Source organism: Symsagittifera roscoffensis, chromosome 7 (assembly GCF_963678635.1).
Source record: "Symsagittifera roscoffensis chromosome 7, txSymRosc1.1, whole genome shotgun sequence".
NCBI lineage: Eukaryota > Metazoa > Xenacoelomorpha > Acoela > Convolutidae > Symsagittifera > Symsagittifera roscoffensis.
This window is the reverse complement of record NC_087068.1, coordinates 9,934,176-9,957,327: the sequence shown is the minus strand read 5'-3', so window position 1 is coordinate 9,957,327 and position 23,152 is coordinate 9,934,176. Positions and strand designations below refer to the sequence as shown.

General features: G+C 34.3%; 2 protein-coding genes across 2 annotated transcripts; both read right to left on the bottom strand.

Annotated features, from left to right (window-relative positions):
- Positions 1-1,538: 1,538 nt before the first annotated feature.
- LOC134851852 (uncharacterized) lies at positions 1,539-12,741 on the bottom strand (the record flags this gene model as incomplete). Its single annotated transcript, XM_063868123.1, is given in 3 exon segments — positions 1,539-1,851; positions 7,673-7,784; positions 12,648-12,741. Coding segments are annotated over 3 exon segments (459 nt in total), but the record flags the coding sequence as incomplete, so codon positions are not given.
- A 44-nt stretch (positions 12,742-12,785) lies between these two features.
- LOC134851884 (uncharacterized) lies at positions 12,786-22,166 on the bottom strand. Its single transcript, XM_063868159.1, has 4 exons — positions 22,011-22,166; positions 20,432-21,122; positions 16,304-16,634; positions 12,786-12,871 (listed from the first exon to the last, which is right to left on the bottom strand). The coding sequence occupies exons 1-4, from the start codon at positions 22,157-22,159 to the stop codon at positions 12,786-12,788; spliced, it is 1,257 nt and encodes a 418-aa protein (XP_063724229.1). The 5' UTR covers positions 22,160-22,166.
- Positions 22,167-23,152: the final 986 nt, after the last annotated feature.

Below are 23,152 nucleotides of genomic sequence, written 5' to 3'. Positions count from 1 at the left end.
CAATATCATGGACTTTTTTGTACTTAAAAATTATGAAAATTGATTTAGTTTGGTAAGAAATTACTCTACTTTTCGCACTTTTCTGCAAAACTTGAACGATCACGTTCGTCCAGGGGCAGCCAATTTGTAGTAATTTTAAAAAGGAAAATATGTAGTATTTTTCCAAAAATTACCTTTTGACCTTTTTGACCTTTTTTTTCAAAAATTACCTGCAGCGCTAAAATTTTGGTCAAAATACGTTGTGAGACTGCTCGGAAAATCTACTTGGCAACTTGAAAAAAAATTGAGTAAAGTTTTGAAGTTTTTGAAATTTCACTGCATTTTGTGCTGAGCAAGCGACTATATGGTTGATTTAAACTAACCGGATAAAATGAAGTAAAGCAGAATTTCCAAACTAGTTTTACTCAAAGTTCGTTAGTTCGGTCAAAAAACAACAAGTAAACAAAATTACTTGGAATTTTACCAGCTTCTTCATGGTTCTTTTTGGTTTTCAAAAGTTTGGAAAAAGATTACACCCGTAAAACGGGTCAATTTTATTGTTTTAAAAGTAACGAGTTAAACAGGGTGATTTTAAATTATTCTTACATCAAGTAACCTTATTTACTTTCTTACTTTTGAATCAAATGAGTTAACCTGTTAAGGGTGTAATTTTGCTCCAAAATTTTGCACAAAAATTGCAACAGAAAAAACTTGTGAAATTCTATGCAGTTCTTGTCCTGATCATTTTTTGGCCAAACTCAACCAATAATAAGAAAATAAGTTTGAAAATTCTGCTTTGCTTTGTTTCATCCGGTTATGCTAAATCATCAGCATAGTAGCGCTTGTTTAGCAAAAAATGCAGTGAAAATTCAACAAACCGAGAAAACATTCGCGAGTAAAAACAATTCATCTCAATGAAATTATCATCAAAAATCGGCGAGTTCTTTTACTCTCATACATAAAAATCATGGGCTGCAGTTGCCCAGTGTTTTAAATTTTTTCAAGATCTCAATTAAAGACACGTTACTAACAAATTTGGTTAAAATCAGGAGTGGATTTAGGATTTTCTCGAGGGCGGATTTTCAAAAAAAGTGAAAATTTTGTCGACATTTTTAAGTCGATCAAATTGGTTTCCGGAGCTGTCCCAAAGCACTATAAAGACCCCATTTTTACCAAAACTTCGCCTTTTTGTATGGCACATTTTGGAAAATGTTGAACAAAAATGGCGCTTTTTCGGCGCGCGATCCCCCTCAAAATTAGTGTATATTGGCGCTGAAGAGGGTTTAGAAAAACTTTAGGTTCAGTCAGCCAAAAATGCATATCTCAAAATAGTACAAAGAAGAGACACCCCGCCCCACTCCCTAAATCCGCACTGGTCAAAATTGATTTTTTTTTTCTATATAAAAACCGGATCATGAGACTTTAACTTATTAAAACCTAATTTTTGAAACGAAGAAGTAAAGAATGTCAGATGAAAACTCTAGAGAATACACTGTCCACACGTTTCCAGTAAAATCTGTAAGTGTGAAGTAAATTTTGACTATAATCAATGTACTAACTGAAATAAAGTTGAGTGGTTTGTTATCTTCGCTGTAGTCTGTGAGCTTAAACATGTACTGTTCGGGAGTCATGCCGAGATTGGAGAACCCATGGAACAGATACTTCCCCGTCTGTCCATCACAGCAGTGCGATGGTCTGAACTGATCCACCATGTTAATCTTGCTCCATTTATCCCGTAGGAGTTGTTCGAATTCGGAAGCAACCTCTAGTGTTTCCTCCTCCGTCTGTTGTCGATCCTGTCGATCTGGAGTGCCACTGAATTGCAAGAGAGGTTGGAACTGTGTCTCGTATTTGTCGAGGCAGTAGAAACGACTGAAATCCACTTCAAATTAATTCACGGAGTTCGTCTTTAATTATCATTATCGTTATTACTTATGGAATATACATTCGGTTCCCGTTCAGCACCTAGCAAATTTTTAAAATATTTATTGACCGATCCGCTCGTCTTGTTATGAACTTGAGAAACTCTGAATTGAATTAAAAAATTCAGAATCTTTTTCTAAAAATAAAACTATTATTTTTAACTTCTGTGTTAACATAAATCAACATATGGTTATTTCAGTAAATTATCAGCAAGAATGTAGAATGAAAAAGACTGATTACGTCGGTCCACAAACCATCATTTGGTTATAATATCCTAACTGCAGAATGCGAATATGAAAGTAAAGCAACGCATGGTTGCATTAGTAAAATATCTCCATGAAATGCCAATGCAAACATCATAAAACAGATTATGCCAAATAGCATATGGAATGTGGTTGATATTACATATCAGAATATATAAGAGATATAAAAAGAACCAACAGCATAAAATTCTCAAGTCTGACAACATTCTCATCCCTCTCAGCAAAATTCTTATTGTTCCGACTTTCGATACGAAAGTAACGGAATATTTGTGCTCGGGGTGGGTTTTTTTTCTTCAGACAAATTTCGACTTTTCAACTAGCCATTTTTGACGTAATTTTTTTTAATCATTCAAAAGGTATTGTTGTCCTGAGCTTAAATTGGAAAAGATATTTTACCTGTGATCATTTTTTGTAAAATTATGAGGGTTTAAAGATTGCCATTTTGGCCATTTTGACCAATTTGGGACAATTAACGCGCGATATAATTCGCGCTATTAACGCGTAAGCGGAGATTTAATCCGTCATATAAATCGTTCCAAATTAGTTCAACGAAGCTTATTTGCCATTATTGATGTGTTACAAGGAACGAAAACTATCTTTTTGTACGTTATATGGCGTGTGGGGGGATGATTTTTATAAAAAAATTTCAAATTTAAGGAAAAAAAATTTCATTTTATTTTACTTCATATAATGTTTTTATGTTATTACTGCTGCTCCATAAACCTTCAAAAGCAGTCGGAACATTCAGGGCTTCGCCCTGATTCGAACAGTCTTGTTAGATTTGATAATCTAATCAAGGGCAAAAGTCACAAACAGTAATACTTCTGTAGAACCAAGTAATTTCGAAAATAGAAATTACATTCTCTAGTGTAAAAATTAATTGCACAAGACTAATAATCCAATATTTTGATATTATACCTTCTTGTTCTCAGCCTAACGTAAATCTTGAACATACAATTGTCCAACAATCATCCAGTTTACATGAACTTGAAATCAAACTGGCAGTACAAATACAAAAAGAGCAAAACTTGGAGCCACTACAAACCACCAAGCTTCGACATTAATTTTGAGTTATGCTCACTATCTCCTTCTAAATTGCTTCAAAATAGCATCTTATCCGTAAAAAAATGATATCGGTGAATACTGACTTATAAACTCGCATCTACCGAAGCAACATACATGTGTTCCAGTAGCTTTTATAACTGCACATTTGCAGACTCCCTACTTCAAATTCTTTTCGGATCAAATTCAAAAGAGTTATCTTAACGATCTATCTCTCAGAAATCAGATGCCAAAAAAAACAATCAAAATGCTCTCAGATTTTAGCTGAAGCGAAATTTTTGAAAGGTTTAACAATGAGACAACTAATTTTTGGCCTCCAAATTTTTCGTTTGTTTCAATTTTATAAAAACATTTTCAGTTTCACTACTTCGGACAAAAAAATCTCATTCTTCTGTTATTTGACCGCCGTCTCAAGATGATATACAAATGACATACAAACTGTTTCTGACATGGCCGCAATGCTGTGATTTGGCTGCGCTACCTTCAGACCAGACGATAAAAAGCAAAACAAACTATAAAAACTCTGTTAAAACTTTTGAAATTCATGCTTTCAAAGTTTTGATTCCTCATTTTGAAACATAAAAACTCAACTTATTAGTATGCTGGATGTTTTGAATCGAGTTCACAATCTTTTTTAAAATAAAGCTCTTTTTTTTAATTTCTGTTTCAACATAAACTTTTAAATGACTGTGTTACTAAAATATCAGCATGAATGCAGAATTAGAAAGACGGATTATGTCAACAAATCATCATAGTGTTATATTACCATAAATCCAAAACGCGAAAATAAAAATAAACCTAAGTTACCTATAAATAAACATAAGTTACGTTAGTAAAATAGCACCGTAAAAAGCGAATTGCAAACATAAAACAGATTACACCAGTTAACCAAAATATGGAATGTGGTTTGTTTTACATATCAAACTAGCTTAGAGTTTTGAAAAAGTACCACCAACACAATTTTTTTAACCAATTTTTCAACTCTGACAACCTTCTCAACCCTCTCCGCAAAACTCTTATTAGATTTGATAATCTAATCACTAATAAAACTCATCAACAGTAAAGTTTTAGTAAAATCAATTAGGTCAAAAAAAGAATTTATTATCTCTAGAAGAGAAATTGCGTGCTGAAGAAAAAAAGTCCATTTTTAAAAAAAATATATTATTATTTTTTATTTAACCCATGATAAAAAACTTGAAAAAAAATCATAACTGTTTATCTGGATTTCCAAGGATGATAATCAACAATTGTTCATTTTTTTCTTCAAAAATATTGATGTTATATGTGAAAAAAAACGATGACTAGTTTAGGTAAACTTTCATTAATTTTCCTTAACCTGGGCAAATTGGGAATGCGGTTCTGTGACACTCTGACAATCGAGGAACAATTAAATATGTGGGATAACTTTCGGGCACATGAGATCAAAAAAAAGATTCGGTAACAAAAGCTAAGGTTGTTGAATATACGCATGGATGATTTTGAGCTACAGTTTAATAGAACAACAATTCCATGCGCAAATCCAAGACTCATCAGAAAAAAAAAACAAATTTCAACTCAAATAAACTCAAATTAATACTTTTTAATTGTTCAGTCTTCTTCAGGAGGATTTGTTATTCCGACTTTTGAAGAAAAGAACAAAAATCTTATCTTTGAGATATTTTTAATTTGAATCAATGTCGATTTTCCAATAAGCCGATTCAAAATATTTGGTTATTCTTTACATGGTGAATTGCTGGGGGTTTAATTTTTATCTAAACTCAAGGGAAACTTCCAACGAAACAAACGAAAGTCTAAACAATTAGGGCTTTACCCTGATATTAGCAGCTTTGCTTTCTTTATGTAGACCCCAGTTATTACGATTTGCTTATCAAATTAACTTAAAACATTTCATTTTAAAATTCTTCAGACGGGGAAATTTGGACGGGGAAATATTGCAAATTTTTAATCCGCCGATATCCTGGAATGTTTTTCTTTTTTTTTGAACCAAATTTTCAACCCAAATGTTTTTTGAGAGAGTTAATGTGAAATAATAATTCCAGTTTCAGGCTACACGTTTGTTTCATGTCACACTGTTTGCTCAAAATCTGTGTAACTAGCGTGTAACGCACCTCCAGCGCTTCCAATAATTTAATTTACGTCAAAACTGCTTACATATAAAAACACGAAAGGAAACCAACCGTAATAATAGACAGGGGCATCAAACAGCGCTTTTGATTTCAAAAATTTAACGATAAAAAATTACTATTTAGAGGTGCTTTTTAATCTAAAATGGCCGAGCACCCAAAACTAATGGGTTTAAAATCTTCGTTTACTAAACTCAGAAAAAGAACCCTAAATTGGCCCACAGTATACGTGTGCACTTTCTTTTTCTAAGGATTTATAGGCAAAGTCACTGATTTCTTGAATGAGAGTCTTGTTTCACTTTCTTCTTTCTTTTCATTAGTCCGTACGTATATCATTTGATGTCACCAATAGATAAATCCAGCTTAATTAAACTTAAAATATCAGACTTTTTCCTAGTTTAATTTTTGGTTCAATAAATTTTTTAAAATATCATAAATCCGTCTATTTCGTGAACTTAAACAATTGGACAAAAATATTAGGATTGCAAATCTGCAACTGCTGGTAGTAGCAATGCGTCAAAAATTTTGCTTTTTTCGATTTTTTTTGTTTAAAAAGGGACATTAACCCAAAATTAAGTTTATTTCAGCAGTCAAACTTGAACGAAAAAAATTGCAACCTCAGAGAGTACCCTGAGATTGAATTGCCTCATTATATTGTTGGAAAAGAATAATTCGCAAAGAATTCAATCAGGTTTTGAATAAGGTCTCAGAAATTAAAATGATTTCAGCAGTCAAAATCAGAGGAATCATTTGCATTCCTGAGAGCACCCTCACAATACCCAGCACAATACTCACTGGATCGGCGCACAGTTTTGTGTCTGTATGTTCCTCGATTCCAGAGACAAGTCTTCAAACATAATTAATTTTTGTCGGAACAATCAAAAGAAAATAAAGAACAAAAGAAAAACAAGACTGCTCGTATCAAGGCGAAGACCTGAATGTTCTGACTGCCTTTTAAGGTTTATGGAGCAGCAGTAATAACATAAAAAATGAAATGAAAATTTTTTTTCTACAATTTAAAATTTTTTATGAAAATCATCCCCCCACACGCCATATAAAGTTCAAAAAGATAAATTTAGTTCCTTGTAACAAATCAATTATGGCAAATAAGCTTCGTTCAACCAATTTGGAACGATTTATAAGACGGAATAAATCTCCGCTTACGCGTTAATAGCGCGAATTATATCGCGCGTTAATTGTCCCAAATTGGTCAAATGGTCAAAATGGCAATCTTTAAACCCTCTTAACTTTAGGAAAAATGATCACAGGTGAAATATTTTTTCAAATTTAAGCTCAGGACAACAATGGCTTTCGAATGATATTAAAAAATTCCGCCAAAAATGGCTAGTTAAAAAGTCGAAATTTGTCTGAAGAAAAAAAAACCCACCCCGAGCACAAATATTCCGTTACTTTCGTATCGAAAGTCGGAAAAATAAAGGGAGCGTCCTTGTGTCGGAATCCGCTTACAATGCACAAAATGCATCTACATTTTCGCTAAAAAATTGGAAAAGTCATAAAAAACATCAGATATTGGAAGTTAAAAGGATTTGAGCAGTCAGTCATAATAGGAGGCAATACTCGCAACCCCAAAAGTGCCCTAACAGCACTCAACTACACCGTTGGAAACTCCACGCTTTTTCAATTTTTTTTGAAATCTAAGTTTTCGAAATTTTTTTTTGAAAAAATCTTTTAAGAACATCATATCTCGAAAGCTACAAGGAATAAGCAACCATACTTGAAGGCAAGGTTCACAACTCCTGTGTCTTCCCTGGGAAGGCTAGCTTCACAACCCCTGAGTGTTCAACGGGCAAATCCGAGACTCATAACAAAAAAAATCAACTTTCAACTCAAATAATCTCAAAATAATATCCATTCAGTGTTCTTCAGGAAGATTTGTTATTCCGTCTTTGGTAGAAAAGGACAAAAAAGGGACTTAAGTTGAAAACAGGGGCAAATTTTAGGGAGGGCGGGGCGTTCGCTCTCCAAAGTTTTTCCAAAAAATGCCTAAAACGCCTTTTTGGCCCTTTGCTTCAAAATTTTGCTCGCAGCGCTGAAAATTCGGCCAAAACAGGGTCTTAAAGTGTTTTGAGAGAACTCGGAACATCAATTTGGTCGACCTAAAAAAGGCCAACAAAATTTTTGAAATGTTTAAAAAATTTTGCTCCCTCAAAAAAATCCTAGATCAGCGCCTGGTTAAAAAGCTTAACATGACGAGATAGTAAAGCCCGCATTGATATAATTAATAAATATATAATAGATTGCACCTTCAGGGTCTGGAGAAAATTTTTTTCTGAATTTGGAACATAAATGTGGCTATGTGACCTGTGCTGTTTGCATTTGCGGCCATAGAATGTATTGTCAGCAGGCAGTCTGAACACAAGTGACTCCCAGTCTGCTGAGGGGTAGCGGAAGCAGACAGCCAAGTGCCACATCACTGAAACACATCAATGCAATTATCATATCTATTTTCATGACATGTGCAGAGGTGATTGGTTCTTTCCCACTATAGCTCCAGCTTAAGAATAAAAAAAATATATTCAGTTCAACCCCCTCTCAGAGCAGTGAGTTTGGTATTTTGGAGAGTCTATAATTAAATTATTTAATGGGGGGGGGGGTTTAATAGGAAAAATTTGAATTTTTTTCAGAATCTGTACAAAACGGCAGTAGAGATGTGCCATTGATTGACTAAAATAATTAGTTAAGTGATACATTTTACTTCTTGGGTAACCAAAAGACAATTAAATTGCGAAATGAATCATCAGTGAATCTTAGCAATACGTGAGCTTTATATCGGCGTCATTCAATCAATTATTTGATCATTGTTTTTGGTCGAGCAAAAACTATTTTGTTCAAGTTCGAAACAATTTTAATCAAAAATTGTGTCGGTTTCAGATTAAATTACTCTTGAACTTTGAAAAATTATAGCCTGACACCCAAAGAAAAAACCGACTCTTCCCACTTCCCCTTCATTTGGAACCTAATTTTGAAAAACTCATTTTAACATTGCCGTAATGCAACGAAATTAGGCATGGTGAAAATGTTAACTATTGTAAGAATATGTTTGGGGTAAATGACAAAGAAACGGGAATGATCTAGACAATGAACTTAATTTTGTAATGCCAATGCAGAAACAAGGCACCCAATTAGCAGAAAACTATTAGCCGAATATTAAATCACTATTTAGGAAAGCAGTTAGTCTTATTTTCGTTCGCTTTGAGGGCAAACAATTCGAGAAACTATTACTATTTACCGCCTAATTTGTTCAATTGCCCACCAAAATGCTCTCATTTTTTTTGTCTTGTTCTTTATTAAGTTCACTGTGTCTAGATCAGACCCGCCTCCTTGTCATTCACTCAAAACCAAATTCATTATTAGTAGAAATTGAACTATAGCGGCACAGCAAAGTTTTGCTGTAAAATTTGTACAGATATACAAAAACCATTGTTTTTTTTTCGTTTTTCAAAAAAGGATTAAGCTTTTCATATTAGCCGACTTTGATTTCGCAATAATTTATAACTGACTTAACTGCTTTTTTTTTCTGATCGGTCATTAATAATTTTAATGGACTGGATTAATTCGTTTTCTCTGAGTATTTTTTTGATTCCTTTGAGACATTCGAAGAATCAATTCTGATTGGCTGAAAATAACTAAAAATAAATTTTCGATATTCCCTACCTCCATCAGAGGGACGCCACCCTTTTAAAGGGGGACCGACCTTTTACCAGACCGACCTTTAACCAGAAAAGTTATAACCTGGACTTTTTACCAGACTCGATAAACAAATTTGATTGACCGATGTAATGACGCCGGTTAATCTGGTTGAAGATAATGCTTTCAAGATTTCTCAGCAAATTTTTGTGGAGGCTGTTCTCATGCGGGAAGGGCCGAATGCCCAAAAAACTCGTGGTCGAAGGACCGAAAATAAATTTAACCGAAAGTCAGTTTTTGAAAAGAATCAATTGCCATTCAATTAAAATGAATTAAAAGAAGCAATATTTTGCTTCTTTCATAACGGAACCCCTGAAATATAAAAATTCATCCAATTCGACGGAGGTCAGCGACAAACTGAAAACTTTGCATAATTCTGCCGTTTTTATATTCGGTTAATATCAATATTAGGTCCCTGGAAATGTTTAATTTCAATTTTTCAAGCTTCTTTCCAAATGTTAGATTACTAAAGTCTGATTGGCTAATATATTTTTTTCGCACATTCGAGCATTGGCGTATGAGGGACTCCGCCAATTTTTTTTGTTCTAACCACTTCCTTTTCGAATCTCCACTAATTTAAAATTATCTTAATTGAACTAATGCATTGTGGTCTGGTAAAAAGTCGGTCTGGTAAATGACCTCATCCCCTTTTAAATACAACGGTTAGTGTCAGTTGCGTTTGATTTTTTGTCAAGCATTATTTAAATAATTAATTGTTTACTGAACAATTTGCGGGCTTAAACATTATGTGAGATTCATATCGGCGCCTAATGGCTACCTAGTTGGTTCTTTTTAATGCGGCCCAACTAGTTTAATTACCCGCTGCAATGCTTTCACTTTGTTTGTGCTGCTGGTTATTAAGATCAGTGTTGAGAGTATATGACTAGCATTTTGGTCAATCAGGATTGTTGACAACTAGAAAATATAAAGATAGGACAATGTACTCGTTAACCTTTTCTTTCAATTCAAAACGTTAGAAAAAAAAACTGTGGAAAACTTCGGGACAAGCGTTCCTACTTTAAAGAAAAATATATGACAATCTTTTTTTGATATATCAAATGTTTATGGCTAGGGTTTTCCCCATACAACAAGAAGGTTTGAAAATCGCCGTATTTTTTTGTGTTTTGCCTGAAATCAGAATATTAAAGGGTTTGAGAAAACTCATAGAGGAAGCGGTAGTAAGGAAACTGAAAAACTGCATTCGATGTTTCTCCATTAGGTTAATGGTTGCAATTCAAACAGCACAAAAAACCAAAATTTTAAAAAAAGGCTTGAAAGCTACTAATTTGAAAAACTTGAGTGGTTGCAAACCGCGACCTGCTTGAAATTTTCAAGTTTTCTGAAGTTATTAAAACGCAAAAAAAAGAAACACTTTGGCTGCACTCAAAACACTCATTGTATTATGTTTATTTGGTATGAAAAATTAAGCCTGAACTGTTATAGACAAAAACCTCCAATTTGGCTGGCAAAAATTTGGTTCGGAAAACGTTTGGTTGGAAAAATGATTTTGCGATTAAGAAAAAAATCATCTCTCTTCTTTAGAATTAAGAGTTATTTATTTACTCTTAACTATTTAGAATTTTTTGTTGAAGTTCTAAAAAATGACAATCATATAATTTCAATATATGGAATCAGCGTATGTTTCATAAACTTGATTCAAGGAGTTGCGTGAAAAGCAATTTTCTTGTACAGATGTCAACACGGGAAAAAAGTAGCAGAGAAGAACTAGGCGGGCAGAGATGAGGTTCGTTTCTCGCGCGGCAAATAAGTTTTACAAAAGTCCCGATTCGTCAACCCAATTTTTGGGTCTTCAATCTGCTAGAGAAAGGGGCGGACTCTTTTTCCTTTTCCCCCACCTGCAAACTTTTATATTTCAAGTTACTGCTCACTTTGTCCAATTGTCATGAAAATTTACATGCAGATTAATTGGGCCATGACAAACATATTTAGTTTTCATAAATAACCTTGTAAAACCACTTGTTAAACCATAAAATTAATGTTTGAGTAAGGTGGGGGGGGGAAAGGAAAAAGAATCAAGGGGCGAACCAGTCTAATTTTTCTGAGCCTCTGCGTCTGGAAATTTGAATTGACTTGAGTACGCCCCATTTTGCCACTTTTACATATCGAAATAAATTGCTTTTACATATCAAAACTTCATTTTCCAACTAAACTTTTATCAGTTTTCGCTATCTGCCCCTCTACCTACTAATTTACCATGCTGTGTTCATGTTGTATTCAACTTATTAGATGAAATATTAGCAAATATTTAAAAAAACTGTTTTTCTATAAATGCACAAAAGGCATAAATGGCTCTGTCGAATGACGACGGCTTTTCTTTTAGATCGACAAAAACGATTTTATGAGCTATCCCAAAATCACTATAAAGAACTAATTTTTACCAAATTTTTGCGCCGCAGGCAAATTTGTGAAAAACAGGCCAAAAAAAGCGTTTTTAGGCCTTTATTTGGAAAGTTTGACCAAAAAATTGTTTTTGGGTGCGAGCTCTTCCCTCAAAAATAGTGTATTTTAGAAAAATTTTAGAGTCAATGAGTCAAAAATGGATATCTCAAAATAGTACAAAGGGGGATCCTTTGGGTGGGCAGGGGGTCGAATCCCAGAAGTGGAAGCGTCCACCACCCCTCCCCCTAAATACACTGGTGGTTCTAGCAACCTTGTCGCTGATTTTTAACTAACACCACAGGGCTTCTGAATAAGGGGTCAAAAATTATCCACTTTAAAAACTTATAAATTTTGAACAAGGGCATGAGGAGCTGCTGTATAAGCATTGTAATTGGAGAAAACGCAATTGTTATTGTAATATCATTGATAATTCCAAACAAACAGTTTTGAAAGCAAAAAATTTTGGCTAGGCGAACAAATTTAAAGACTTTATACACTTAGACAATAACTTTTTTCTACTTTTGACAAGGAGAGCCGTTTGCTGTCCAAGTAGCACAGAATGTTCCGATTAAAAAAATATTTTTTTCTAAATTTCTTCCAATTAGTTTCAGTTTTACTTTTAATTTTTTTTGAAAATCTTGACTGTTGAAAAATCCAGTTTTGTGAAAAATTCTTTAAAAAATAGTTAATTTCCGTATTACAAACGTTACTCGATCACGTTTTTGCTCGAAGTTGAGCTAAAATCAAAAAATTTAAACCAGTTTTTCTCGACACTGGGAGAAATTTATGAAATTTTTTTAGGTCAATCGAATCACGACTGAAAGTGCTGTAACATGATATACCACTCAACTCTCTCCGATGACTATATGTGGTAGATGATTTTGCGTGGAAAACCAAAAGAAAGGGAAAAAAACTAAAACACGTCCGAATACAAAATTCCTCCTCATTTTCAATGGTCGGAATAAAAATGGTTAGAAAACGAAATTGAATGTCAGCATGGGTGAATTTCGATGACTAGCTTTTCTGCAAATCTTCATATCAATTTTCCTCGGCAACGTAAAAATTTTCGTGTAATTTTCTTGTTGCTTAAATTCTGACTCCATCTAAATTTTTCTTATGTAGAAATTGGGATTTGTGGGGTTTATGTCAGCGTCTTCTTTCTTAAGGACCAACAATAAACTCTTCTTACCTGCCAGAGAGACAATTAATTGCAACAGTTTCATTTGTTTCGCAGCCTTGCAAACTATAAATGGGCTAATGAAGTTGAAATATGAACAAGTTGACATATCGTCAAAAATTCATGAAATGTCAAAGAAATAAACACCTTTTATTTGACATTTAAGTAGATTGTCGTGCTACTAAGGTCATTTCGATGTGACGTCCCTGGGCCATTGACCTTCATCTGTCTGTAAACTGTTATAACAACACAAAAAACACAATTTGAACTTATTTTTAATGGCGCACCTAGCCTGTGAGTTTTTACTAGTATAACGTTTGTTCATTTTATAAAACTGTTATGAAAATTTGAAACTGGATATATCATCACGATCCAAACATATTTGCTCTGGGTACTCAAAATTGCAAATCATTCGTTATGTCAGTCATTGTGTCATAGAAGTGAGGAAAGTCGAATATTCCGTTTCTTTGACTGACTTTACAGCCCAAATTAATTTTTTTGGACCAAATGAGTACTTCTGCTAGTTTTTCGCAGTGTCATTCAATTCGTATCCACTTTTCCATAGAACTTAAAAGGCTATCGGATTATTTTGGGCTTTACCTTGATACAAGCAGTGTTGTTTTCTTTTCGATCCGAAAGTTTTCCTAGATTATTATTATGAATCAAACTTCAGGTCTAGTGATTAATTGCATTACAAGACCACACTGTGAACTGAATAGACGCACAGCTTTGCTTTGTGTCTGCAAGTTCCTGGATTCCAGAGACAAGTCTCTAAACAAGTTAAAATATTGTCGGAACAATCAATGAAAATGAAACACTAAAAGAAAAACAAAGGGAGAATCCATGTTGCGAAATCCGCTTACAATTCACAAAATGCACGGCCCCGTAAAGCGTTGTGATAAATTATAAAAAAATAATAATTTTGTAACGGTTTTGACTACTTTCTAAGAGTAGAATGGGTGAGAAGTGTGACCTACTGCCAATTCTTTTCCAATCAAAGAGGGTTAACATGCGAAATTGTGCCAGGTTATTGCAAATGAGGGCTATCTAGTAAGATCTTTCAATATGGATTTTGATTTGCAATATATTGCAAAATGGAGGCTATCTTGCTGAAACTTTGAAAAAAAGAGGGTAAGTTTCAAAAAAAATAAAAAAAGTGTTATATTGGAGTAATTCCAGAAACGGGAGTTAAATTTCCTATAATCAAGCAAGGGGTACAGTTTTTATAGAAACTTGCAAGCATTTTAAACAAATTACCGAGATAACTGAGACAAATTTCATTGATAAAAATTATCGTGCTCACCAGAAAAACAATACGGAAATTGTATTATCAATTTGAAAGCTGAGAAAAAATGTAAAATTAGTTTGTATTCATTGAGGCCCTAATTGTAATCTGATGTTTGATAATTAGTTATTCAAAAAATGACAATCATTTTCACCAGCAATTCGTTCACCATATGCTTTACTCTTAATTTTTTTTCTCTTAGCCTTATTAATTCAAGTTTTTCACTATTTGCTATTGTTACTTCTGATTTTTATTTTAATCAAAAATAGATTTGCTTAGAGAAACCGCTTGGCTGGCTGTGTTTGTGTGAGTAGCTAGGACTATGGATCTTTTTCAAGAATATAAATTGGATGTGTTCGCCCGTAAACCTGTTTTTTTTCTTCAAATCTTTGAAGATCGAAAAAATATCAATTTAAGAGGAGGTTGTCTAGCAAGTTCTTGCAAAAATTTTGCAAATTAATCGCAGGAGTTAATAACGAATCTGGCAAGACTCGTGCAATGATTTCTAGAATAACCGTCCTTATATTGTGTTGATGTAAAATAATTCTGATCACCAGAAATACACTATGGAGATTGCGTATGACTGAGGTCACGAGGACTTATTATTTTGATTGCGGAGAAAATATTAAATATCAAACCGTGGTCAATTATTCCTAACGGTCATCTTTTGATTCAATTTGATCTTGATGTTTGATTTGTTTAGTTCGAAGACACAATTAATAATTTATTCATCATCAACCTGCCCGCTGTATGGTAAGTTCTAATTGTTGTTGTTCCGGCTTTCGTAACGAAAGTAACGGAATATTTGTGCTCGGGTGGTATTTTTTTTCAGACAAATTTCGACCTTTGAACTAGTCATTTTTTATATCAATCGAAAGCTATTGTTGTCTTGAGCTTAAACTTGAAAAGTTATTTCACCTGTGATCATTTTTCGCAAAGTTATGGGGTTTAAAGACTGCCCCTTTGGCCAATTTGGGACAATTAACGCACAATATATTTTGTGCTATTAACGCGTAAGCGGAGATTAATCCGTCTTAGAAATTGTTCCAAAATGTTTTAAGGAAGCTTATTTGCCAGAATTGATTTGTTACAAGGAGCGAAATCTATCTTTTCGTACTTTATATGGCGTGTGGGGAAATGATTTTCACAAAAAAAATCTGAAATTTTAGAAGATTTTTTTTATTTTCTCTTTTATAATTTTCTTATGTTATTACTGCTCCGTAAATCTTAAAAGTCGATCATAACATTCAAGGCTTCGCCCTGATAGTAGCAGTTTTGTTCAGTTTGCTTTATATATCTGAGTTTTTTGTTGTTTCCAATTGTTACTTCTAATTTTCTTCAATCAAAATGTAAATTGCTTGTTGCCTGACAAACTAACATAATTTCACAAGAGTTTGTATTTATAGCTAAATTTTTTTAAATTTTTTATTGTTAGCTAAGAATGTTAACTTTTTCACGAACGTGAGCAATTTGTCTTCGCGCCTAAATGTTTTTTTAAACAAAAATAGTTTTTTTTTTAAATCGTGCTAAAAAGTTGCTTTTTTATAGACTAGTTTTATTAGTCTTCGGTAAAAGTTATTTTGTATCCTGCTCAAACTTAATTTTGTTTTTAAAATAGGTTTCTTGAAATATCAGTAAAGAGTAATTTAAGATTTAAGTTGTTTTTTGTTCAAAATATTATTGCACAGAGTGCCAAAGAGTACCCTGCAAGAGCCGTAGTTTGGCTTTTTTTCTAAAAAGTCAAGTTTAACTTTGCATTCAGAGAGCTCGAAAAAGAATAATTTCGGGCGTTGAAATTTTTGAATATCCAAGAGATCCATGCACCACCCCCCATTTCGATAAAATCCTATAGCTGCCCTTGATCATAACCAAAACCTTAATTAACTTTTTGGGCAGAAAAATGTATGAATTAAATATAAATTTTCTTGTTTATTCCGTTGAAATCAATACAATATGCAATTTGAGTTTTCGTCGAATTGGTCATTTGATGCACATCCTGGGCCACCGGCAATCATTAGACACCTCGTGGTCTCAAACATAGTCATCAGATTTAAAGCAGAAGATCCAATTAGCCCACAAACGCATAAGCAGACAAAAATTAGCGCATTCCAAGAATTCCGTGTTTCCACCTTAAGAGACTTTTCTTTCCATTCAAGAGCTTGCGTTTTCTGTTTCGGGACCAAAAATAGTACAATTAGAGTTGAGAGATGGACTAAAACCGAAAGAAGATAGCTTATCCAAGAAGCAAGTTTATCTTCGCTTGAATCGCGTAAGTATCTTTCATCCGAGGTCAAGCAAAATGGACTCATTATGAAGTTCGAAATAGCCGACCCGGTCGATTGGCCGATTGTATAGAAAGCCCAAACGAGAGCGTACGAGATACCTTCGATTCCGTTCGAAGCATACTCGACAATTACGAGCTCCATGACGTAATCAAACCAAAAGCGAGTCAACGAGTATACCAAGTCGTCGACGAACCAAAAGTACTGATTGCGAATCACGTCAAATATCGTCATTGTGACAACTGGTAATTCTGTGAAAACTTCGAATATTGTTACTACGGCGAGAATTTTGCGCCAATTAGAGGCGAGAAAAAATTTGAGGTAGATGATCATTCCGCCACTTGCGATAAGCCCGCCGACAACATGAACAAACCCAATGGTAATCGGGTTCACTTGCGCCCAATGGATTTGAATTTTCAGAATCGCGGGGCTCTAAAATGAAACTGAAACTCTCATTGTCTACCTGGTTTAAGGTACTCAACTCATGGCTCGGTCAAATTATTCGAACAATGTCCGGTTTTGGATTCACACTGAGATAGTCGAACGAATTCTTCGGTCGAACTAAATGTGAAAGATGGGTCCGACAGGGTCAAAAAAATTTAAAATAACGATACGCTATTTTTGAAAAACGAGCGAAAAATTCCACTCAATCAATTAATTCCGTCAGTGTAATACGTTGAGAGATACTCAATTTCGAAGGGTTGCTTACAGCAATACATAAGTAAAAACGGATCGGACTGCGGTTAGAAAGATTTTAAAGAAAGTTTGCCACAATTATTAATTTTTTCTGATCATTTTGGTTGAAAATTTAAAACTTTTTAGGACCATTTTATGGGTGGCCTAAGTGGTTTTTCGAACTTTTTCAAAGCATTATGGAGACTTATTTTTTGTCAAAAATTTCAGGTTTTTTCGGTTATACCCTCTAAGCGATAAAAAACCAAAATTAAAGTTTTATTACAAAATTGGACTGATTTTACTCACAAATGCAAGCTGCTATCTCAATTGGTGAATCAAGCTTTAAAAATGTTAAAAAGGCAATCAAACAACAATTAAAATCGCATTTAGCATCTTTTTTTAAAAGAAATTCATAGACATACAACAGAAAATATAAAAAAACATCAGACGGAAAAATCAGCAAACATGCCGTCTGTCTTATGCAGAAATAACATGATTTTGATGGAAATTCTCAATTTTTTTTATCATGCAATAGATGTGGACAATGGAGACAAAAAAAATGAAAGACGTCCATAGTTTGTCTCGTGTTAGTCGCGCTTTACTCTGCAATAATTGAGCCTTTTCTATCTGCTTTTAAAATTTTGAAAAGAAAGGTTTGTAAACCGTTGGAGGAAAAATGCTTTAACCTTTTTTTTAAAAGAAAAAAACCTTTTCTCAAAACCTTCTGAGAGCCGAATTTTAAAGCATCTTCGGACAAAAAACTCTTAAGTAGTGAATTTTGGCGACTTCTAAAGTAGCGATTAATTTCAATCAGGGGCGGATCTATGATTTTATCGAGGGGGGGGGGGGGGGGTTTCTCTCACAGAGCACTATTTGGCCGAAAAAACAATTTGAAAAAACAGGCCAAAAAAGGCGTTTATTGCACTTTTTGGAAAATGTTGACCAAAAAGTCGCGTTTCTTCGACGCGCGCTCCCCCCTCAACTTAGTATATATTGGCACCAGAGGCGCCTTGAGATTATAGGTTCCGTCACCATGATGGATATCTCAAAAAAAACAAAGAGGGGACTCTATTGGAACCAGTTATAAACTAGTATTAATAAACCATTTATATTATTGATAAATTATTCCACTATACACCATCACGAAACCCACAACACCGATTCACATTTATTAACTCTAATTATAATTCACCATTCTTCCTAAGCTAAACTTCACGTACTGTATAAAAGACACTAATATGCAAGGCATCATCCGAAACGACGACCCCATAAAACAAATGTATATATTCTGCCCGAGTATATACAGCCCGTCGAAGTCCAAATCCTAGAATGTATTCATAACACTAAGTATAACCATAAGCTTTATAACCTAATTCAAAACACACCGCATGAATTCTCACTAAGTAGTGAAGAGCACAAGATCATCAAAGCACTCGATTTCCTATGGCCTCTCCTTCAAACTAAACACGTCATCCGCTTGCTTGCTAAACTCCTAACATCATCAGACACAATTCACACTGTTTTTCCAAATGGATTTTTTTGCCGACGACGACCCTTAGTAAATACAATTAGGTATTTGTGACTAATAAATTTCAAACACAACTAACCATCCTTTGTAACTGTCTCAATTTTCCTTTTTAGATTTTACCACTCAACCATCTAAAACAAATAAAAATAAATAAGAAATTGTAAGCTTTTTTCTAAAAACTTTTAAATTCAAATTAACAATTGCAGTAGTTAATTAAAGCAGTAAAAATGACCTTTAAATAGCAGTAAATTCATAAATTTAATCCTCTAAAGCAGTAAAGTTTACCTCAAGACAGTAATAATTTTATAGATTTCAACCCCCGTAGCATTAAAAATAATATTTTTATGTAGTAAAATCATAATAGATTGCAAATAAATTAAGGAATACTAACCGTTTTACAAGACGCTTCTTTTATTAATTTGAATCATTCACTCGCCCATAAATCACACACTCTTTTCACAATCGCACAGCTCGCCCACAAAGAATTGTCTAAATAATGAATTTTAAGTTTTAACTTTCAATGATAACAACTCTAAATTGTTTTCACACGTTTCAAACTTTCCTTTAATCCCTTTGGATTGAATTACATAGTAAATTGAACTAACCAACGCAGCTTAGAAACGTCACAAAACCACAAACTATTAGCATGACTCAAAAAAAATCCCACGGTACCCAAACCAGATTAAAACCAGATTAAAACTGGATAAATTATTCTTTTGAAAACCACTTTCAAGTTGTATTAAAACAAAACAAAACTCAAAAAAGTCGTAAGACCAACGCAAACCAAAAGATTCTATTTTTGAGAAAAGGACACAATCAAAACAAAAAAGAGAAAAACAAGTAATAAAAATGTAACAGAAGGTTGAACAAGTAAAGAGACTCTGCACAAAGAGACCACGAAATTATAGCCTACTCCTGGCCTCACCAACCAGAGGGAAGTCCTGAGCATGCTCTATAGCCGGCCTAACACACCGCGCCACAACCAAGCTTTGTGACCCACGCTCTATTTTCGACGAGAGTTGCTCTAGGGTGAGCGACTCTTTGAAATAACCAAACTAAAACAAAAAAGCTTTTGCGATAACAATTAATAATAGGTCATAAAAAAAACTTAACTATCAAGATGTGAACATATAAATGCATATATAAAAATTTCTTAGAGCCCAAGAAAAGAGCACAAAGGAGATGACAACCCGACTACATTCCAACTCTGGAATGGCAAATTTATTTGGTTTGCTGCCAAAGTCACTGTCCTCAAAGGATTTTAAGTATGGACTCAACATAGCAGCAAAGGAAACCCATTGAACCAGACCAATGGCCACCTCGATGTTGTTCTCACATACCAATCCTAGTCACTTGACATTTTGCACGGAAAAGTCAAACTTCAGCCTGCACGTAGTCTCGCTCTAAACTTAGTGAAATCGATACATCGATCAGAAGTCATGACACAATCACCCAAGACTACCAACGATCAACGAGACCCATCTTAAAACACGAACAAAACAGTCTTGTTCCATCAACACAGACAACTAAATCTGTCATCTCTCCAAGAAGTCACTGCTTACAACTTCTACAGAAAACTACATCACCCGTCCTTCACTACAATAAACAATTAAAAACTAAAAACTCTCTAAGGCCCGGATGCGTGAAACCAGTTCTAAACTAGTATTTATAAGCCAATTATGGTATTAATAAATTATCACTATAAAATATTACTAAAAACCAATCATATTCCATTTCTAACCTTGACACTTATTTGTAAGTGCTGAAACTACTTGTAGTTTCAGTACCAGAACAATTTGAATACAACTTTGAATACAGTTGTTCTTCTTCTGGATAAACTCCAAGAACTAACTCGCGAAAACCAGTATGCACTAGATCTATTGAGACTCGGAGATATTTGAGTAAGATTAAGATTGGTATTAGATCTTGGGTCGGCAATGGGTCGAATACCTGAGAAGGCGTCCCCCCCTCCTCCCCTTAAATCCGCCCCTGATTTCAATAGTTTCTGCTTTTTAGCTTTACTAACCCTTATGCTCGAAATCAGAGAAATGTACACTGCAAATATGAGGAGCTTCAAATAGTACCATTTGTGAAAAAGAGACCACAGCTCGGCCAACTTCCGTTTCACCTCAATTTTTTCTTTCTCCTTGTCAATATCTTTCTCGTTAGTAAACATCAAAGCATAAATAAGACCGACAATTGTAAACACAAATAAAATCCACGTGAAATGGTTGAATTTAAACTCAAAACCACAAAAACTACCTCCATAATTTACAGTATTGAATAGAATTCCGACTGCTAAGTATGCAAACATAGACCCCAATTGTCGCGATATGCGAGCGCACGAAATTAAAGTGCCTCGTTTTTCGTCGGGTTCGAGTTTTGACCTCTGAGTTATCAGCGCATCGATTGTCGAATCGGAGCAGGCTAAAGCCCAGTACCATAGGAAAAATAGAAGCACGTATGAAGTTGCTTCGTTCGGAGCCTCGGGGTTTTGAGGCGAGTCGGATAGTTTTTGAGTGCAATTATTGCCCGATTCTATTGCGTAATAGGGTTCGGGCATGGGTTTGAGACTCAAAATTAGGAGGATAATTGAGATGGCGGAAAGAGCGGTGACCAAATAAGGCAATCTTCTGTAGCCAAAAACAGGCAAAGAGTCACTGCAGAAACTGAAGAATATTTTGCATCCCCAAGCCAATGAGTAGAGCGATCGCAGGCTGAAAATTTAAATGAGTTAGAGATAAAAATCTAGATAGTTTCTTTTAAATTACACTTTCTGCAAAGTATCATTCAATAGTTCTTCATAGATATTTTGTCCAAAGGTGAGATGATAAAGTATCAAAAAGAACTACAGCATGAATTATTTCAATCAAGATTTGGACATTTTTTGGAGGTTTGGTCAACTCAATTTTGAGAAAAGTTTCACATTTGCAACTTCACATGGAAATATGGGTATATATTTCCATGTGTTTTATGGCTAAAACCACCAAATGCAGTTTATCTGCCTTTCTTATTTCTAAACACGATTATTATCTTTTGTTTCATTAGCTAAAATAAAAATAAATTTGTAAAATTTGCAGTTACTTTTTTTGGTATATATTTCCATGTGAAAAGTTTCACATTATGATGGTTGAGAAAAAAAGTCCTGTTTTTTTTACAAATTAATTTTTATTTTAGCAAATGAAACAAGATATAATAATCGTGTTTACAAAAAAAAACACTTTCTTGTAATTTTTGGATTTTTTGGGTGAGAAACTCATCCTGGACTACGTTATAAACACAAAAATGTCAAATTTTGCAGGCAAATTTTTTTTCGTAAAGTTTATATTTTAACACAACAGCAAGTTTGCAGCCAAAAAAGGGATAAAAAAATTTTTACCTCAAATTTTTATTTTTGTTTATGAAAAAAATGCATATCATACAATTTTCATACATGACAAAATGACTGCTTTAAAATTTTCTTACATGAAAATCGTATGATAAGCATTTTTTCCATAGACTTCATATATGAAACTGTATGATAAGCATTTTTCTATTGTGGACGTCAACCCGGGCCAGCGCCAAGCAGGGCAAAAAGAACCATAATCACATTGACTTTTAGTTACCTTGAATACTGATGTGAAGCCAGATTGAAGTATCGACCGAAAAGAGGGTAAGCCAAATTATGGAAACTGGTGTACAGGAACCCTGCTTGTATGAAATGAAGCGCATAGATCGAAGACCCTCGCAACTTCTTATTCACATTCAAACTCATCTTTATAACTTTGATTGGAATTCTCGAAGCAGCAAAAGATCAGGCTGCAGATAGCAAATGAAATCAAAGAGGATTAACCTTTTAACTTTGTTATCTGACCTGATTTCGAGGCATTATAGCTCGAATTAAGATTTATATTTGGGGCTTTTTACATATGCAAATCAATGCAGAGTGCAAGGTTGTGATATCCTACGGGACTATAGTGAGATAAAAACTGATTTACAATTCCAAAAAACTGAAGTGTTATTTCGTATGAAAGTTTTTCTCTGTTAGAGTTGCTGTGATCAAAACGGTTTGAAATTGGTCTGATTGGTTCAACGGATACCGAAGTTTTGAGCCACAGTGACCTTGGACAATATAATATGATATAAAAATATAGAGATATAGGTTACGTAACAGTAGCAGTATCACATACCCCCTCGAGTGAAAAAGGTTTTTTCTTTTTGTTCATAATTTTTTAATAACAATAGGAAGGATTTTTATTCTCAGTTTTAAAAGTGTTATTTTCGATTGCAATTTTTATTTTTCATCTTTCTCTTCTGAATCTTCGTCTAAAATTATTCTTCAGTTGGGGTTCTAGTATAATTCCTCGTGCAGAGTCGTGTTTCCAAATTTGCTACGGAAAAGATGTCTTTCTAGTAGTCCCAGTCTCGTTTCGATCGAGAGATCATTCCTTGTCTTGAAATATGTCAAACGTCCCCAATTTTCCTGTAGGGCCGCCTTTAGGAGTGCCCCTCCTGTCAGTTCCTCTGCCAATATTTTCCGCGCCTGTTGGCGGGTCAAATCTCTCGTCACTCTCTCCTACGGTTGATTCTTCCCTCGGAGTTGGCCCGCCATTTTTTGTACTCCTCTTTTTAGTACTTGGTCGTCTAAGTGATCCCATTCGCTTGGGGCTAAATCCCGATTCTGACAGGTGTCCAGTAACTCTTCCGGTTTGATAGACAATTCCACTTTCTTCATTCCCCCCCCCCCCCCCTTTTTGCTCATCTCGGG